Genomic DNA, 20,999 nt, shown 5'->3' on the forward strand with positions numbered 1-20,999 from the left:
AACATATAATAAAGCTCAATAATTCAATAAATTTTATTTTTACTTGTAATTTTTTTCTACTGGATCATGTTTTAGCGAATACTTTAAAGTTGCCGCCATTTTTTTTTTTGTTGTTACATGAAAGGGCTGTCCCTTCTCACGTAAGTAAGAAGACATACTAGATAAGTGAAAATGATATTAGGAAAAGGCTAGAATCGAACCCTGTAAGCAAGTGTTAAAGATAAAAATGGAAAATGGAATGTTAGAAATTAAGTCCATTATTAATTCTATTAGAAATAGTTAAATATTGTTTATGTCGGAAAAAGAGTCGATTGTCCATTCTTTTAGAAATCTGCATATTAAATATGTCAGTTAAAAGAATGGACAATGCAAATTAAGAATATATTGTTTAAAAATAGGTTAGAATTAGAATTGTGGATTCTTTTGTTTGCCAAAAGTGTGTTTGGACAAGCATATGTAAAGCCACGTGAAAATTAGTCACGTTTGAAGACCACACTTCTGACGTCATAAACAAAGGAGATTTCTCAATATAGGAATCTAAGGATTCGGAGTTAGAAGTCAGTTGCTCAGTTAAGAGTTGATGAGTTAGAGTTGAGAGTCAAGAGTTGATGAGTTAGAGTTGAGAGTCAAGAGTTGATGGGGATGAGATAATTAGAGCAGATTACACACGGTGATAGAGTTGGAGCCCCTTAGAGACGAAGGGTAGAAGAGTAAACCATGTAGTCGAAAAGGCTGGAATTCCTGACGTCACCGATCGGTCGATTGAAGAATAAAGAAACTAACTATGTTTGTAACTGTTGTCTCGTGTCGTCATTCCTTACAACCAAAAAAGGCAAATGTGCTTTATCATAACGAATATTGTAAACCTCCTTCCAAGTATTATGTGTCCCCATCCCCTCCATCATCATAAGTGAAGTATCTCCTCCTCTCTATATGCGTATAAGAACCGTTCCATCATATCGTGCAGTCTGTATTAATAATATAAAGTCCCCAAGAATCATCCCAGGCAGATATAAAATGTCCTCCTCATTATCATCATCATCATCATCTAATGACAAAAAAAGAAGACAATCTTTGAAAAGAGGAAATGTGATCACCACCAGTAAACCAGGACAATTGCACTTTTCTGTCTCTTCCTTGTCCTGGCTATAACCTTAAAGTACAAGTAGTAAGAGCCCCCCCCCCCAATTCAGGAGCTTTGGGGAAGTGTTGAACCACCCCTTAGTTACCATTATCTCCAGATCTGCTCTGACCCGAAGGAGTGGCAGTACCTGTAAGGGTCCCAACTTTTGCAGTCTATTTACAAATACATAAGTACTTGTGTTTATTGGTGGGCTTGTAAACCAACACATTTCATGTGAAAACATGTTCATGTACTCACGTGTCATGTCGAAATTAGTATAACTTCAAAAGATTATGAAAAATGATCCAGTAGAAAATGTCCTTGATGTATTTGAAAAAAAAAAAAAAAATCATTATCATCGTCATCTGTTCTGAGTCCCCATTAATGTGTCCCCAATGTGTACCCCTCTGTAACATTATTACGTAACACACTTGACGCATGATCGAAGCAATACAAAACACCCCCTCCCCATGTTAATAATGACGACCAATGAAAACAATAAGAAATAACATTAGATAACGAAGGTCTGTATATTAAAAGAAAGTACTTGTTTGCGAACAATTTAAATGTGATATTCGTTCATACCAGAGTTGAATACACCTGGAAATCAACTTTTTAATGGTGACTCTTCATTTGGTTTTCTAGAGCAGAGTTTCCTAAAGTAGGCTCCACACACACACACACACACACAAACGCTACTGCTTTATATATATATATATATATATATATATATATATATATATATATATATATATATGATGAAAATAATGGAAATAGTATTCCGACAAAATAGAGAAAATAAAAAAGGAACAAACCGTATTATGTGTTCACCAACTTTCGTCTTTATTTCGAGACTTCCTCTGGGTGAATGAGATTAAGAAACCAAAAAATATACCATTCACCCAGAGGAAGTCTCGAAATAAAGACGAAACGTTGGTGAACACATAATACGGTTTGTTCCTTTTTTATTTTCTCTCTCTATATATATATATATATAATGCTCTTCATCTTGAGTTGAGCATATTGAGAAGTGATACACGAATTACCATTAGCGTATAAAGCGATGCTCTTTGTGTAAACAAATCGAGCTTAGGTATTTCGGACGATGTCAAAACATCGTTAAGCTCACGATTAGATCAGCAGCAGCCGATAGCGTAGTGGTTAGGAGCCTTGACTGTCGTACAGGCAGTCGGGTTTTCATTCCTGGCTTGAGGTGGTTGCATGTCTGGCCGCGCTGATGAGCTGTGAAACAGCGAAACAATACTGTATGTGGATGACTATATATATATATATATATATATATATATATATATATATATATATATATATATATATATATATTGATCAATTTTTTTTAATTGTTTTTTAATATTTTTTTGTTCAAATCAAGATAAATGTTTGTTTTTTTTTGTTTTGTATTTTAATAAAAAACCAATGACAGCAAATAAATATTTTCTTAAATGACGTTGGCTGCTTTGACGTCATTGTTTTGGCACCGTTTGCCATTTTATGTAAACTGCCCAAACATTTCTGAGCCGGCCCGGCCCTTACTCTGCCTGTATGATATGTTGAGTATCTTCTGTTTATATGACGGGTCTATGTGCCCGTATCCATAACATAAGTAGCAAAAATATAAATTTCACACCGTGTCTATTTCATTGTTAAAAGACAAAAATAAACAATCTTGAAAATATTTATTAAATTTAAATATTTCGTAAATAAATATATGAGTACCCATCTCAAAATCAGCAGCAAATGGTGTTCGATCAGATCTAGTTCCCGATATTAAACTTCACATATAACATTAATTCTAGCGAGAGTTTCAGTTTCCCAGATTTATTTATCAAATTATTAGGTAAAAGTACAGAATAGTTAACAAAGTCCTTCTCCCTGCATGTTAAGAATGGCTTTCTAAATAAGTTAGTCTTTTAGCATAGTCTGTAAGTTGAAGAAGATTATTTAGATAGCCATTTTATATGTGGGGAGGTGGAAGGCTTTGTTAGCTATTCTCTACTTTCCCCCCACAATTTATAAATTAATTAATTAAATTTGACAGGAGAGTAAGCGATCCGAAACAGGCAGTCTTTAATATCAGGAACTAAATCTGATTGGACACCGTTTGCTTCTGACTTTGAGTTTCCTGGTTTACTGTTTTTTTTTTTATTTATGCTGAATATTTTTAAAACCTATTTTTTTTTAATATTTTAAAACCAATTTTTAAACCGATGTTTTGATAAATTTCTCAACTTCAAAAACCTATTTTCTAACGATTATTTTTTTTAATTTCAAAAGCCAAATTCAAAACATTTTTTTCTTAAAATTAAAAAAAAATATTTTTAAATTTACATTCTTTTCTTGAAATCTTCAGAACCTATTTTTTTTTCATTTTTAAAACACATTTTTAAAGCCCCATTTTTAAAAAAATATTTCCAAACCTATTTAAAAAAATTTCTTTTGTTCAATTTTCAAAACCCATTTTTAGAATCCATTTTCCTCTTGAATTTTTAAAGCGCATTTTTTAAGCTTAATTTTTTTTCAATTCTTCAAAACCTACTTTTCAAACTCGTTTTTGTTCAATTTTTCAAAGCACATCTTTAAATTTAATTTTTCTAAAAATTTTCAAACCCCATTTTTTTTTTGCAATTTTTCAAATCCCACTTTCAAAAACCCATTTTCTTTTCACTTTTTCCAAACCTTTTTTAAAAATTAATTTTTTCCAATTTTTCTGAAAACTATTTTTACTTCAATTTTTTAAAAATCATTTATTTTCTACAATTTTTCGAAATCCATTTTTTTTTCAATTTTTCCAAGCATATTTAAAAAAAAAAAAAAATTTTCTTCAACTTTCAAACCCCACTTTTAAAACTCCATTTTTTTTTTCTTCGATTTTTGCAGGTGTGTTTTTACTTGATCTTGAATGCAAAGATTTGTCGTCCATTGTGCATAACGTTGTCGAACAGATGGGGATTTACGATCTGATCCAGCCAGAAGACAAAGGGAACGTCCTCAGGACGTTATTACTCAAACATAAGTAAGTCGATCGCAACTTTAGCAATGGCACCTTTTTTACCATTTTTTTTTAATCCTTGAAAATCTAGATTCCAATCTTTTTACGAAGTACCTTATTGGTCTAATGGACACTGGTAAGGACTATGAGATCGGCTATGCCATGTTAAAAATCTCGTTGGATCTACTGGAGTCATTTATAGACTAATACTGTCGGGAAAGGTATGAACTTGCAATCCTTCCCTCCATTTTTCTTTTTTATTAATTTTTTCTTTTCTTTTTTCAGCATCTTTTGATTGGATTCAACTCTTTGATGATTTTTTGTTTTATTTTACTTCAATCGAAGTTCTCAGAAATCAAGGGCTCCTCTTCTTGGGGCTTGATCTCTGTATATATTCAAATATTCCTTAAAATTCTCTTAAACATTTAGTCTATAAAGAAAAGAAGTAAACATTATTTTTCTTTTTTACTATTTAACCAGTTCATTGTGTTATAGTATATCTTTTTTGTGGTTACTTGGTCTTACTATGCTCCAGGAGAAGAATTCATCAGGTCTACTAGAGTATCAAACTTTGTGCTGTTACTAGAGACACCATCTCCTGGAGAAGCTTTACCATTCTTTGCATATTCTAGTATAGGGTAGCCATACTGATAGGGATCTTATTTGGGCATCAAATACTATTTTGTATATGTTCAGTGAACATATACAAAATAATATCCCTAAGCCAGTAGAGAGTAGCCATACTGCCATACTATATTATTTGTTGACTATTGATGCATATATTAAATAGCCCTTGTCATATTTCTTGTCAAATTTAGGCAGTTCTAACCTTCATAAAACCATGATGTTTTGGGGCTGAACAGTTCTGTTAAGAGTTTTTGCATATAGATATATTCCTATAAATTATATATATTAGCAGACCTTTCAGTACACAAAGAATGATGGCCCATTCTTTCCAAAAATTAACAAAAGCAGAGGTGAATTACAGATCAAGTGAACCTTTGCCTAATAAATTTGCGACTATTTGCTACTGAAAATAGCAACGGGAATAACAAAGAATCTGATTGACGGACTAAAGACGTTCAGTAACAGCAATCCTGACAAATCTCCATGAGAATTAAACACAGAAAATTCTGTGTAGCTTAATTGCCATATATATTTTCATAACTTACTGCCTAGCTCTACTCACGTATTGAGCACTGTTGAAGTAAACACTGAAAATCGATACATAAGACATTATGACATTTATGTGGATATATGAAATTATATATATATATATATATATATATATATATATATTAAACAAATCTGGAGTTCATGGAAAAGGTGTCATCTTTGATTTGTTATTTTTTCTTTGCTGTTTGTTTTTTCTAAGAAATCGTTTGACAAGTTATGAAGTCATCATTTTGAGCCAAACGTAATCACTCTTTATGTTACAGGTACTGTTTCTCTTTTAAATACTTTCATTTATACAAAATATACTGACGTGCTGACGTTTCGATCAGTATTCATTAAAAATTACGAGCTCACCAAGCAAAAAAAAAAAAAAAAAAAAAAAAAAGTGGGTATCACAAAATACAAAATTACAGATAGTTGAATAAAATTTATATTTTTAATCAGTGGAGATTATATTCATTTCATGCTGTGGGCGATTCGTCGGATGACTAACACGTTTTATGGTGTTTAGCTGTTAATTTCCAGTTTTACCTGTAGAACGGGAAGTAGATACGCTTTTAGGACGTTTTGCTTTGTTTACTTCCGGTTATGCATGTAAAACCGAAAGTTAACAACAAAAACACCATCATAGTGTGTTAAAACCATCTGAGGAATCGCTCACGGCATGAAACCTATGGTTACAACAATTAAATAAACACATTTTTTTTTATATACAATTATACATCATTATTACATAATTTCATTTTTTTTTGTCTAATTTACAGTTATTGTTGAGTTCCGTGTGTCTTTATTTATTTTCGTTTTCTACTGGTCGCTCTGCTTTATGCTAAATGCCCTGGAAAATTCTCTTCTGATTAATGGTTACTTCTTTTAAAATAAAAAAACGAACTTGACTGTTTTTTAAATTTTTTAATTTTTATTTTCTAGAATAATAATTTTTAAACTGGTAAATATTAATCAGAAAAGACTTTTCCAGGGCATTCATTACAAAGCAGAGTGATCAACAGAAAACAAAATGAACAAAGACATGCGGAACTTAACAACGATAACCTAATTTTCTTCTTCGTGTGTATCGCTTGCAACCCTTTCAAGTCTTCGTCAACCTCGGTAGTGAATAGAAACCCTATTACTTTCGCACTGTTTCGACATGATTCTGCAGTAGTTGCCACTGCATGAAATGGCCTGGCTATATGCATAATACAAGGGGCGTTCCAAAAGTAATGTCTCCTATTTTTTTTATTTCACCCAAATGGATCAGAGGGGATTGCAAATTGCATTGCTATGATAACTATACTTATGCATTCATGACCTGACAGCTTCATCTCTCTATTGCAGATATTGACAGTGTGAAACTCTAAGAAACCAACCCTTGTCATGAACGTGCGTTAGAAGCAGGGGTGTGTCATTGAATTCCTGCCAAGAAATGTATTGAGAGAATGGTGTTGACCATGTAGAAAAATAAACTCTGGAGCACAAAAGGTCGCTCGTTTTAGTGGTACCACTCCCGTCTTTGTAGTTTTCAACTTTTTGAGTTTAAAAAAAAAAAAAATAGGAGGCTTCACTTTTGGAACAACCCTTATATGTTTTCCAAATGTGTTTCACTTGTTATAACTACCTATGTACTTACTTACGCACTTTTACCTTCCTCTGTGCAGCTCGACACACTCAAGAGTTAAAGAGAAAGAAAATAAAAACAAAGAAACTGGAAATTCTTTGAGATTGCTTTCTTGAGTCATCAAATCTGTTAGTGGGCAAATTGGTGAAACAATCTTTCACTTGGTGCTTGTATCACTAAGTGAAAGATTCTTATGGAATATTGAGACAACCTGCCCCACTATGTAGAATCATATTCCAAAGACTAGTTGACTAGACTAGAATCATATTCCAAAGACTAGTCGATAATTTTTTACATTAGCTCCACCTACACAATTTTCTTTAAAATGACGACCTTTATAGGTTTTCGACTATGCTGAATAAGAAAACTTCATTTAAATTTTGCAGAGACAAGTAGTTTTCGAACTATAAAGACTTGTATTATGGACTGTAATTATCTGGCAGCTATGTTTGTATCCACAAACGATAAACAAACCCACTTTTCTGCGACTGACCCCTAATTTTTTTATAGTATTTGCAGGTGGATATGCTGACAGCAAATATTGCAGTTAAATCTGGAGCAAATGGTGTTTATTCTGAAAGCCGCTCTTAACATGGGGAGGTTGGGAGTGTTTATTCCGGAAGCCGTTCTTAACATTTTTTTTTTTTTAATTGTGGAGGTGGACCTATTTGTTTATCTTGCACGTGCATACAAACATGGCCGCCAGTGAATTACAGTGCATAATACAGGTCTTTATATCTCGAAAAATTTAAACTCTCTCATACTCTCTCCACATTATTAATCCTGTCACTTTTCAGATCTCAGGGTTACTCCCTTCAAAAAATGCCAGGAGCACTCCCGAGAAATAAGTAGCACGCTCCCCTACATCTCAGTGTAGTAGGCAAAGACTAAAAAAATGGTAATTCATATTCCCTTGTTAAACATGCAACAATATAACTTGAGAATCAAGGATAAGTGGAGCAATCGCCGGAAAAAGTAGTGTTCTCCCCTAAACCTCAGTGTAGTAGCCAAAGACTAAAAACAAATGGCACTTGTTGTCCTCTTGCTAAATATTCAACATTATAAGGTGAGGGATCAAGGGTAAGTGGAGTAATACTAAGAAAGGAGTGACACTCTCCTTACATCTCAGTGTAATAAGGGAGTCTTAAGGTTGTCCTTGGCTATAGTCGGCCACTCTACTTTTTTTTATTATGTGATAGCTTTTTATGATAGCTTTTTGTTTATTTTAACATAGCTAAATAATGTAAAAGATAGGAATAAGTACTGTTGATATAGAATCCAGGGCAGGGAGCAGAGTATATAGATTCTTTCTTTTTATACCTGGGCAACATCGGATATGTTTGTTTGTATTATTTAAATCAGTGATTGTAATTAGCCTTTGCTGTGTCTGCATTTTACTTCAGTAAGTCTTCTGAAATCAAGGGGTCTTCCTTTCTGGGGCTAATACTTGATTTCTATATGAGATACATAGATATCTGAGTATTCAATCAAGATTTTCCCCACCTGTTTCATGCAAAAATGAACAATCAGTATTATTTGGATTCTTCAGACTACTGTTCTTATTTTCGCAACGTTTTGCTCAATAAAACCTCTGACCTTCTTCAGGTGTATCTTGTTGAACTCTGGAATTTGGACCTGTGGCACAGTGGTTAGAGTACTTGGAAAAAATCAATTGTAAAAGTGTTATTCTCCTGAAGATTGAAGGTTCAATTCTCAGTGTGAAAAATACAGGGTGTTCCACAAGTCGTGAACACATTTGAACATTAAATATCTAAAAAAAAAAAATATGAAAGATTTAAAAAGTCTGGCAATATATATATATAATCATTAATATTAAAGTTGAACATATAAATTCAGTTTGCAAATTATGTCACTTTGAAACATATATAGTTCAGTAGATATAAAGTCCTAAAATTTGTCCAAGACTTTTGGAACACCCTGTATAATTACAAATTACTTAGGACATTTATCCAGTTATGGCTGATGGAACGAGAGCATGCTACCCCTGTGAAGTAAATAAAGGGTCTCGTTTGAAATTCCGTCCTAATTCCTTGGTTCAGCAGAAACATTCTTGAGTTCGACCAGATACATCTGAAGAAGGCCAGGAATTACATCAACCGAAACATTGTGAAAATGACACTCAAGATGAGAACAGTAGTCCGATGAATCCAAATATGAATAACCAATCTCTAAAATATAGAAAGGTAGGAATAAACATATACTCACCAGGTTTCAATTACAGACAGCACTTGATTGCCCTCTATCTCATTTAAGTCATAAAAAAATACAAGCAAAATAGTGATCAGGATTGAATATCAAAATTATTTTAGCTCATCAGACCTACAAGCAAAATAGTGATCAGGATTGAATATTAAAATTATTTCGACTCAGCAGAGACAAGCAAAGTAGTGATCAAAATTAAATATTAACATGATTTGGCTCATCTGAGACCTACGAGTTTTGCAACATGTACCAAAGACAATTTAAATTATTAAATATGCTTGTTTTTTTTTTCCTGTTTTTATGAAAACTTTTACAGGTGTTGACAATCCCTTACCAAAAGTAGAAGGTTTTTGGCATCCAGGAATTTAAAAAAAAAATTGTTAAAAATTGATAATTCTAATTTTTGATGATAATGACTGCCTATTTCAGACATGTTGAAAATTCCCCCTTCTTACGACGGACCTTTGCATATCAGAATCTGACGGGTTTGGAGAAAGACAATCGACAAAGGTTGGCCTTCTATTCAACTATGATTTTGGCATGAAAACTTCCAAGAATCTTTTCATTCTCTCTTTCTCATTCTATCTTTCTCTCGACATAACAAACATCTTTGCTCTTTACTTCATCTTCTTGTGGTTTGTTTCTTCGGTAAAAAGCTGTTACGCCGCTGCGAAACCCAATGTGGAATTGGTACAGTCGGTGTCCTTCTAAAAATAAAATAATTTAAATGTTCCTTTTATCAAGAAAAAAATACTTTACTAACCCTAAGTCTGGGTTGGCAATACATCAACCCAGGCTCAGGTTTAGTGGTTGGGTTGTTTAAGGGCACCAACTGTACTGATTCCACATTCGGTTTTGTGGCAGCATAATAGACTTTGGTACTTATAATGAATAAACAACCAGATAATTGCAGTCATGACATAGGCAGTTCCGTGTATGAGCGTAGAATCCCAAGGAAGTTACGACTATTTCCGAATCCAAAGATGGTTAATACAAATAAAAAGAGGCAGTTACATGTTGGTTACATATTTGCTGAGTTCAGCAAATTACGCAAAAGACAATTCTACTATTTTATCTTTCGTAGACAATTGTGTAAGTCTTTGTAAGGAGCAAAGCCTGCGACGGAAAGCTTCTTTTTTTTTTTCCTTTTTTTTTTCTTTTTTTGTGAGAAATACATAGGAAAGGAGTCTTGGCTCGAATGCCATCTATGCAGGTGCTATCTTTCAATAAGAATTGGTATCTTTTTGGGGTAGTCGAAATTGAAATCGAACACGGTCATAACATAGTTACCAATACTCGTTAATTAGGACTTCTACTCAATTATGGCTGGCAGAACGAGAACATGCTACCCACGTGGATTAAATAAAGCGTTCAAAATTCGACAGAAAGATTTCTGATTTCGACATAATTATTCCCGAATTCGACAGAAAGCTTCTCAAATTCAACAAAAATATTCCTGATTTCGGCAGAAATATACCCGAAATCGGCAGAAACATTCCCGAATTCAACAGAAAGATTCTTGAATTCCACAGAAAGATTCTCGGATTCAACAAGACATACATAAAAAAAGGCTGGAGGTGACACTGACCGAAACGTCATGAAAATAATGCTTAAAATGATAATAGATGCCCAAAGAATTTAAATAACAAATATTCAATGCTTATCTAAAAAAAAAAAAAATTCAGTAACGAAAAATTAAAAAAATTAGTTTTCGGTAAATTAAATAAATTCCTTGCAAAAATAAAATAAAATAAACAGTTGGGGCAGGTTTTTCTATAGACAGTCAAAACGAAAAAAGTGATAAAAAAATAGTTCGATAAGTTTTTTTTTAATTATGTTTGAACTTATTTTAAAGCGTTTATTCAGTTCGAAAAACAAGTAGTGTCAAGTGTTATACGAGAACAAGAAAAAAAATGGCTGATTTGAGAATCACATCTTTGGAATCTTGACAATCGCTCAAAAAAAAAAAAAAAAAAATAGAAAATTAAAACTCAGCCAAATGAGCTTTCCCGCCAATACTCCTGACTGCCTTGGTGTTCTCTGTTCATACTCACAACTGATTTCGTCACGACTGCAATTCTTGGGGTTCCTTTTCATTACAAGTGTCCTTTCTTTGTGTTTGACAATTCACAACATTAACCGTATTTTGTCCGCCTCGGTGTTTGTGTTTTGGGAATTTGTTTTCGTTTACAATCATCATGTTCGCGATTTCTTCCCCCACCCTTTTTTTTTTAAAGTTCGGTTGAGAGTTCGGGCGGGGGGAGGGGGTGATAAATGAGCAATGTTCATTTCACCGACCGTAAATTTTGTTTTTCAACAAACTCAAAATGTGGATGTGGATCCAATAATCGACGCAATACAAAAGCATAAAATGTTTTTAACCCGTAGCAATTTGCAACAAGAATTAATACTGAAAATTTCAATATTAACGCTACTTATAAACAACTAGTAGAACTATCCGGCGTTGCCTGAGGCTATACAAAAACTAAATGCAAGTTAAATAATGTGTAACATCTTTATATTAAATTTTTTTTATCTCTCCATCCCTCTCTTTATCATTCTCCTTAAACTTTTCTTTATCCTTTACCCAACCCATTCCCCCTTCTTGTTTTAATGTGCTGAAGCAAATAAAAATGCTATTCACATACTGGAGCTATCCCTTTTTAATGTAATACTGTAATCTCATATTTGTTGCTGATAGATAGCATTAAGTAGAACGAAACACAATGACATTTTCAAACCACGGGTCATTCTGTTCCTCCTAATTGCTTTCAGAAATATATGAAGAGAATTAATGTTGATAATGAAAATAGTCCAAACAAATAAAATGTTAAATCGTAATTTACATTTATTGATTCTGGAAAACTCCAGGTGGAACAAAATTTGGAATAGATTACTGGGCCTTCAGCGACTTGTTGTTGAATAATTTTCTGACGTATCGCACGATCTATTCTTTGAATATCAGCGTTAGTCTTCAGGTTTCCAGTTAGGGTTCCATGATAACAAGCCAAAGCGCGGCACCATACACATCTAGTTCACCTACGATTTAATAGTATAAGGTGGAACGATAAAAGTGTCACCTTAAAGAAAACAACACTACAGCTTTATTTTAAAACTTTTATTGATAAAAAAATCAATTCAGGTAACTTGATTATGTTGTAGAGCTGATATCTATTCAATGTAGCCACCTTCAATCTCAATCACTGCCTTGATACGAGTCCAGAACTGGGAGCATGCCTTTTCCACAAACTCCGTGAATACTCAGCGGGTGGTGATCAGGCTGGCTTTGGTGTTGTGGGAGGTCATGTTGGTGATGTTCTCGATGTATGACCAAATGAAGTAGTCCAATGGGTTCAGGTTGGAGGAAGAAGGAGGCCAGTGAGAGAAGGATACAAAGTTATAACACTCTTTCTGAAGCCAAGCCTGGGTCTCTATGAACTTATGGGTCGGCGTTAAGTTCTGCTGCCACACCCAGGGTTTGCTAGCGCCCACCTTATTGCACCAAGGAATCACCACATGAACAGCATTTCCAAAAACATCACCTATGTATAAGTCAACCCCTAAAAAATAACCTTTAAATTATTTCCCAGAAATTCGACTTATACAAGTATATACGGTAATTTAACCAGAAAGAGGCACAGTGGCCAAACTGACTGGTAACTCTCACTGAAACCAACTGCCCACTTCAAACATTTATTTTCTCTCACTCTTTTCTTCCTTCTCCTCCTCCTCCTCCTCCTCCTGAGTCCAACAAAAAGATTCCATCTCTTCTCGGGGCCCCCCCAGCTCTAGCTTTCTTCCCCACATTTTGCCATCTCCTGAGATCTTTCCACCCTTAACTGGCCTTTTATTGGTGATCACTATTTCGCCCACACAGAGGTTGACCAGAAGATAACATCCAGGCAGTCTCTATTCATAGGAGTTTTATCTGGAGCCGATCTAGGAAAATTTCTTTTGCCACAAAGGCCGATCGATCCCTGCATGAGTTTCTCATTAAATTAAACACTTACTTTTTCAAAAAAAAAAAAGAAGAGAATATCTCTTGGGTGGTCTGATTCTGTCCAGAAATATTTTCAGCTCTCTGCACTCCCTCATCCCTTTCCCTTTGGCCTAACATCTAACAATTATTTATCTTTTATTGGTGGTCACTATTTCGACCACACAGAGGTTGACCAGAAGATAACATCCAGGCAGTCTCTATTCATAGGAGTTTTATCTGGAGCCGATCTAGGAAAATTTCTTTTGCCACAAAGGCCGATCGATCCCTGCATGAGTTTCTCATTAAATTAAACACTTACTTTTTCAAAAAAAAAAAAGAAGAGAATATCTCTTGGGTGGTCTGATTCTGTCCAGAAATATTTTCAGCTCTCTGCACTCCCTCATCCCTTTCCCTTTGGCCTAACATCTAACAATTATTTATCTTTTATTGGTGGTCACTATTTCGACCACACAGAGGTTGACCAGAAGATAACATCCAGGCAGTCTCTATTCATAGGAGTTTTATCTGGAGCCGATCTAGGAAAATTTCTTTTGCCACAAAGGCCGATCGATCCCTGCATGAGTTTCTCATTAAATTAAACACTTACTTTTTCAAAAAAAAAAAAGAAGAGAATATCTCTTGGGTGGTCTGATTCTGTCCAGAAATATTTTCAGCTCTCTGCACTCCCTCATCCCTTTCCCTTTGGCCTAACATCTAACAATTATTTATCTTTTATTGGTGGTCACTGTTTCGACCACACAGAGGTTGACCAGAAGATAACATCCAGGCAGTCTCTATTCATAGGAGTTTTATCTGGAGCCGATCTAGGAAAATTTCTTTTGCCACAAAGGCCGATCGATCCCTGCATGAGTTTCTCATTAAATTAAACACTTACTTTTTCAAAAAAAAAAAAAAAAAAAAAAAAAAAAAAAAAAAAAAAAGAAGAGAATATCTCTTGGGTGGTCTGATTCTGTCCAGAAATATTTTCAGCTCTCTGCACTCCCTCATCCCTTTCCCTTTGGCCTAACATCTAACAATTATTTATCTTTTATTGGTGATCACTATTTCGACCACACAGAGGTTGACCAGAAGATAACATCCAGGCAGTCTCTATTCATAGGAGTTTTATCTGGAGCCGATCTAGGAAAATTTCTTTTGCCACAAAGGCCGATCGATCCCTGCATGAGTTTCTCATTAAATTAAACACTTACTTTTTCAAAAAAAAAAAAAAAAAAAAAAAAAAAAAGAAGAGAATATCTCTTGGGTGGTCTGATTCTGTCCAGAAATATTTTCAGCTCTCTGCACTCCCCCATCCCTTTCCCTTTGGCCTAACATCTAACAATTATTTATCTTTTATTGGTGATCACTATTTCGCCCACACAGAGGTTGACCAGAAGATAACATCCAGGCAGTCTCTATTCATAGGAGTTTTATCTGGAGCCGATCTAGGAAAATTTCTTTTGCCACAAAGGCCGATCGATCCCTGCATGAGTTTCTCATTAAATTAAACACTTACTTTTTCAAAAAAAAAAAAAAAAAAAAAAAAAAAAGAAGAGAATATCTCTTGGGTGGTCTGATTCTGTCCAGAAATATTTTCAGCTCTCTGCACTCCCTCATCCCTTTCCCTTTGGCCTAACATCTAACAATTATTTATCTTTTATTGGTGGTCACTATTTCGACCACACAGAGGTTGACCAGAAGATAACATCCAGGCAGTCTCTATTCATAGGAGTTTTATCTGGAGCCGATCTAGGAAAATTTCTTTTGCCACAAAGGCCGATCGATCCCTGCATGAGTTTCTCATTAAATTAAACACTTACTTTTTCAAAAAAAAAAAAGAAGAGAATATCTCTTGGGTGGTCTGATTCTGTCCAGAAATATTTTCAGCTCTCTGCACTCCCTCATCCCTTTCCCTTTGGCCTAACATCTAACAATTATTTATCTTTTATTGGTGGTCACTATTTCGACCACACAGAGGTTGACCAGAAGATAACATCCAGGCAGTCTCTATTCATAGGAGTTTTATCTGGAGCCGATCTAGGAAAATTTCTTTTGCCACAAAGGCCGATCGATCCCTGCATGAGTTTCTCATTAAATTAAACACTTACTTTTTCAAAAAAAAAAAAGAAGAGAATATCTCTTGGGTGGTCTGATTCTGTCCAGAAATATTTTCAGCTCTCTGCACTCCCTCATCCCTTTCCCTTTGGCCTAACATCTAACAATTATTTATCTTTTATTGGTGATCACTATTTCGACCACACAGAGGTTGACCAGAAGATAACATCCAGGCAGTCTCTATTCATAGGAGTTTTATCTGGAGCCGATCTAGGAAAATTTCTTTTGCCACAAAGGCCGATCGATCCCTGCATGAGTTTCTCATTAAATTAAACACTTACTTTTTCAAAAAAAAAAAAAAAAAAAAAAAAGAAGAGAATATCTCTTGGGTGGTCTGATTCTGTCCAGAAATATTTTCAGCTCTCTGCACTCCCTCATCCCTTTCCCTTTGGCCTAACATCTAACAATTATTTATCTTTTATTGGTGGTCACTATTTCGACCACACAGAGGTTGACCAGAAGATAACATCCAGGCAGTCTCTATTCATAGGAGTTTTATCTGGAGCCGATCTAGGAAAATTTCTTTTGCCACAAAGGCCGATCGATCCCTGCATGAGTTTCTCATTAAATTAAACACTTACTTTTTCAAAAAAAAAAAAGAAGAGAATATCTCTTGGGTGGTCTGATTCTGTCCAGAAATATTTTCAGCTCTCTGCACTCCCTCATCCCTTTCCCTTTGGCCTAACATCTAACAATTATTTATCTTTTATTGGTGATCACTATTTCGACCACACAGAGGTTGACCAGAAGATAACATCCAGGCAGTCTCTATTCATAGGAGTTTTATCTGGAGCCGATCTAGGAAAATTTCTTTTGCCACAAAGGCCGATCGATCCCTGCATGAGTTTCTCATTAAATTAAACACTTACTTTTTCAAAAAAAAAAAAAAAAAAAAAAAAAAAAAAGAAGAGAATATCTCTTGGGTGGTCTGATTCTGTCCAGAAATATTTTCAGCTCTCTGCACTCCCTCATCCCTTTCCCTTTGGCCTAACATCTAACAATTATTTATCTTTTATTGGTGATCACTATTTCGACCACACAGAGGTTGACCAGAAGATAACATCCAGGCAGTCTCTATTCATAGGAGTTTTATCTGGAGCCGATCTAGGAAAATTTCTTTTGCCACAAAGGCCGATCGATCCCTGCATGAGTTTCTCATTAAATTAAACACTTACTTTTTCAAAAAAAAAAAAAAAAAAAAAAAAAAAAAAAAGAAGAGAATATCTCTTGGGTGGTCTGATTCTGTCCAGAAATATTTTCAGCTCTCTGCACTCCCTCGTCCCTTTCCCTTTGGCTTAACATTTAACAATTACACGCCTGCCATTCAAAACATGATTACATTAATATTCATAACGATATTTTTAAAAAAAGTTTCATCTTATTTTCTCAATTTTCTCGATGGGGGTGGGGGATATCTGTGATGCACCTTGTCTATTTATCATAGTGACAGGGGGATATATAACAGGAAATGGGGATGAGTAGTACTCTAAAAATCATGGATAATGAAATTTAAAATCCAAGATTTGAAATTAAAAATGATAATCAATCAGAACCTAAATTACATCCTCCATCTATATATATATATATATATATATATATATATATATATATAAAATGCAAAACGCGCATGAGAGGTTTTGTATGTCCAGGAAAGGCTTTTTTCGCCAGGGTTCCTGGGGTGAGGGTTACTATCGCTTAGAAGTGTTTATATACCCCCTAGATAATAATATCTAGGATTTGCGAACGTGCATCGTGTCTAGATTTATTTACGTCGAATTTTACACAATTCTTGCTATTTTGGTGCCTCTCGTGTTGATTCGGCTTTTTTGTATAAAAGCGAAACTGCGGTTCCCGACACGAAAGCCGGGAACGTCCAGAAAGCAATGGGCGTTTCACCCATCTTGGAGAGAAAGAAATCAATCACTAATGCCCCATCCCTCACCCACAAAATTTTCTTTTCTCCATTTCGTCCCATCTATAGAGCATCCCCACTTAGAGACTGCAGGAGCTCAGGTTCCTTTACAAACCAAAGTGAAACAGGCGGTCTATCAACTAGACGGGGTTGAGAGGGTCCTACTAACCACTTTTATATTTTTTCTTCTCCCACCCTCGACACAAATGAATTATTGTATCATCATTATTGTTATCTTTTTTGTTTTTGTATGTTAATAAAAAATTCTTTTAACAATTAGGTTCTAAGTAGGACGTCCCTCAGTATGAAAGGGTGAATGCGGTATTATGGCGAAAGAAGATACTAGCTAAGAGAAACTTGTTTTTTTAGTTCTGGAGTGACAAGGATGACCAATGACCCCCTTTTTCCCCGCTTTTGAGTTGGCCTTGTGCCTAAGGTTTTTGTTCAGTTGGAACTTACTTTGTAATTTTAGCTTGAATAAAGGATTTAATATCTCAATGTGGAGGTAACTCCTTATGGACACTCTCCTCTTTATGGGGAGCTGGTTTCCCCCCCCCCCAACATTTTGGCAAAACAAAAAGTTGGGAAACAAAACCAAAAATAACTACTTTGCAGTAAAAGTTCACGGCAGGACTTCTATGGCATGATCATTAAAATCGCGCACCTGCCAATTTAACATTTTAATCGTTAAATTTGAACTCTGTTTCACACTTTTCTTTTCCACCTTCACCTCAACGTTCCAGGTTCGATCCTACCTACTCACCAAAACTTTTTTTTATTAACCTCTCCCCCCCCAACACACACACACCTACAAACACCCAGGCAACACCGCGTACCCCCGCTAGTTCGATAATAAAGAATAACGTGTATTTATTTGCATACTAACAGGTGACCTTACGTTGCCCTGGATTGAATGATAATCAACAAATTTTTTAAGCTCATATTTCTGTTGTCATCGAAATCGACGAAATCACCCATTGTTCTATCAAATCGATTGATCACCTGCTCTAATTGGGGACCCATTGCGATGCACCTGGAGGAAGATTCACTTGCCTTCCCGCAGTGACTTAGTCCACAATACATTGCAGTTTACATTGCACTGTAGAGAACCTATTATTGATTTTATAAAATTATTTTTATATATAATGGCTTGAATTAAACTTTTAAAATGAAAAGGTCAAGTATCATGCTTCAATTGTGCTCTAAACAGAAACATTCATTTCATATCAAATAACCTTCTGTTGGTTTTATATGCCGGGTCTTAAAAATAAACATAAAATATAATTGAAAATTGTATCGATTCTGTGCTTCCATACCTCAATTAAAAGACGCGTATGCCAACTTCCGGTGTGTTTAAAAGTTAGGGTCTCCTTTTATGCACCCTTACCACCATTTCAAGTGTTGAAGGGAAATGAGAAAGCAAAAAGCTTGCGAGACAATCATTTACCTTGCTGCCGGAAATGAAATTGGCAAAAAAATCCGAAACTGCTTAGAGATTTTTATCCTCGGCCCCTAAAATCAGCAGATTGTGTCAAGTTGGCCTAATGGTTATCGCACTTGACTTACTGTCATTAGGTTTTGGTTTCGATCTCAGCTCGAGTATTTTTTTTTTTTTTACTTACAAGAAAAAAGAATACTTGCATGCCCGTCTTTTTTTACTTCATATTTTTATAGAAATTTAACGTTACGTTTAATACCTACAGTATTTCTGTTTATAATAAATAAGAAATCTGCATTAATTAAAATATATATATATTTTTTTACATGAGCATAACCACTTATCAAGGCCAGAGACCACTCGAGGATAAGGGTTAAGAGTGTACAGTAGTGTACGTTAGTTATGGAAATTCAGTAAATTTGTTAACTTAAGTGGAACGGCTCATCAAGAACTTGTTCACATTCGACTTGAAGGCAACCATATTGTAGTCAGTTAGAAAGCAGGAAAACGGAACAGAGTTCCACAGGCGTGCAGTTCTAAGAAAGAAACTTTGTTCATGGAATCTGCGTTTAGGTTCAGGCACAGATAAAGAGTGGGGAGAATTATTGATAGTGTTTTCAGCTAGACAAGTGTTTCTTGTGAAAGTTTGGCGAGGGGGGGGGACATATTTATGCGTATTTTATGACCGGGCAACGCCAATCAGCCTGCTATTAGTTTATCAAGGCGAAAACTGTTTAATATGTTATTCTAAAATAGTACAAAAATGGAAACAGTATTTTGTGCTTTTGAATTGCGTTAATTTTTCGACTCGTATTGAAAACATGGCTTGTTTTTGTTTGTTTGTTTTTTTGTTTTGTTTGTCTTTTTGCTGTTTTTCATTTCCTTCATCAGTTTGTCACGCATCTTCATTTTCATTGTATGAATTATCTCCCTTGAATCACCTCTATCATCACACAAACAGAATCATAACTAGGGCTGTGACAACAGAATATTCTTTTCATTGTTTTGACTCTTGAATATATATATCTGTTAATATCTTATATGTTTTTATGAAGACTGATGTGGTTCTCAGTTGATTAACTGTGTCGGATATATACTCGAGAGTCAAAAGAATGAAAAGAATATGCTGTTGTCACAGTCCTAATCATAACCACCCTTGGTTCTCTCAAATGTATCATTATTCGACAGTCGCTATGACTGACATGTCTACTATGAATCAGTAATCTCCAAGCATTTTGGTTTTCTACCAAATGGTATCGCCTGTGTCAGAATCTCAAGGTCTTTGACATTTTGAGACTTCGTATTATTTGGATTCGTTTGGACTACTGTTCTCAGCTTAAGTTTTATTTTCACATTTCAGTCGATGTAACCTCCGACCTTCTTCAGGTGTATCTTATCTGTTATGTTCATGAGAATGATGTCATTTGTTGCTAATTATAAGAATTAACAAGAATGCCTTGTATGAGCACGAAAATTACTTATTAACGATTGCAAGAAAAATAACTTTACAAGAACGATCATTGTAAATAATATACAGAATAAGAAACAACAAAATGAAGTTTCATTCTATATTCAAAAACAACTTTATTTGTTATCTTCGTTAGTAGCATGTACAAGAGAGAAACAGGTTAGTACGTGGAAGTGTTCTTGTGTGTAAAGATAGATTTAATATATTGCTGGTTTGTTGAGGAGAGAACAGCTCAGTCCGCACGTGCCTGCAGCCAGCAGTCGTCGGGATGAAGGAGGGTGGTTAAAAGAGAAAGAAAAAAGTCTTCAGTGTATTTAAGTGTTAATTGGAATTCATTATTGAGATGAGTATTATTTATATTAATTTATTTATTGCGGATTATTATTCTCATCTTTATTAGTTGTTGTTTCACGACGTTTCGGCCAACTATTCCTCTGCATTCTCAGCAATCACTGCCATCCGTAGTTGGTGTCATCTCACCACGTTTTGGCCAAGTAAGCCTCTGGCTGGCTTTGGGTAGGATTGAAACCGCTATCTTCAGACAATTCTCACCTGGAACTATAGAGATTCAATGTCTCTATCCACTGTGCCACAGGCCCTGAAGAGCGATCAAGGTTGAATTTTTTTGGTCTTATAAAATCCATGTTTATTTATCATCTGATCCGCCATGGTCGGGTCCATACCGAATGGTATACATATTATTTTAATTTGAATTCATTATTGAAATGAGTATTATTTATATAAATTTATTTATTAAAAATTTAAATAGGCATCAATTTTTCCGATTCTGATACTGATTCCAATATCCTCAAATCTTCCGATTTTTCTGCTTTCCAATTCTGATTTATCATCCTAACACTAAAAATAATATATATAAAATAATATATATAATAATGAAATCATTTTTTGACATGGAGATTAAATAGTTTAACGCTCAAATTAA

General features: G+C 34.7%; 1 protein-coding gene across 5 annotated transcripts in view; it reads left to right on the top strand.

Moving 5' to 3' along the window:
- LOC145268721 (band 3 anion transport protein-like) overlaps positions 1-20,999 on the top strand; it is a 971,550-nt gene that overhangs the window by 771,561 nt on the left and 178,990 nt on the right. For 3 of the 5 annotated variants that reach the window (XM_080124277.1, XM_080124272.1, XM_080124276.1), the window contains one exon: positions 4,019-4,154. In XM_080124277.1, coding sequence (XP_079980403.1) covers positions 4,019-4,154 — 136 coding nt within the window. Of the gene's footprint in view, positions 1-4,018; positions 4,155-9,573; positions 9,655-20,999 lie in introns of all 5 variants that reach the window. The other 2 variants (XM_080124275.1, XM_080124273.1) reach the window with 1 other exon arrangement.

This window comes from Euprymna scolopes, chromosome 44, assembly GCF_053919585.1.
Source record: "Euprymna scolopes isolate OS-2025 chromosome 44, ASM5391958v1, whole genome shotgun sequence".
NCBI classification, from domain to species: domain Eukaryota; kingdom Metazoa; phylum Mollusca; class Cephalopoda; order Sepiida; family Sepiolidae; genus Euprymna; species Euprymna scolopes.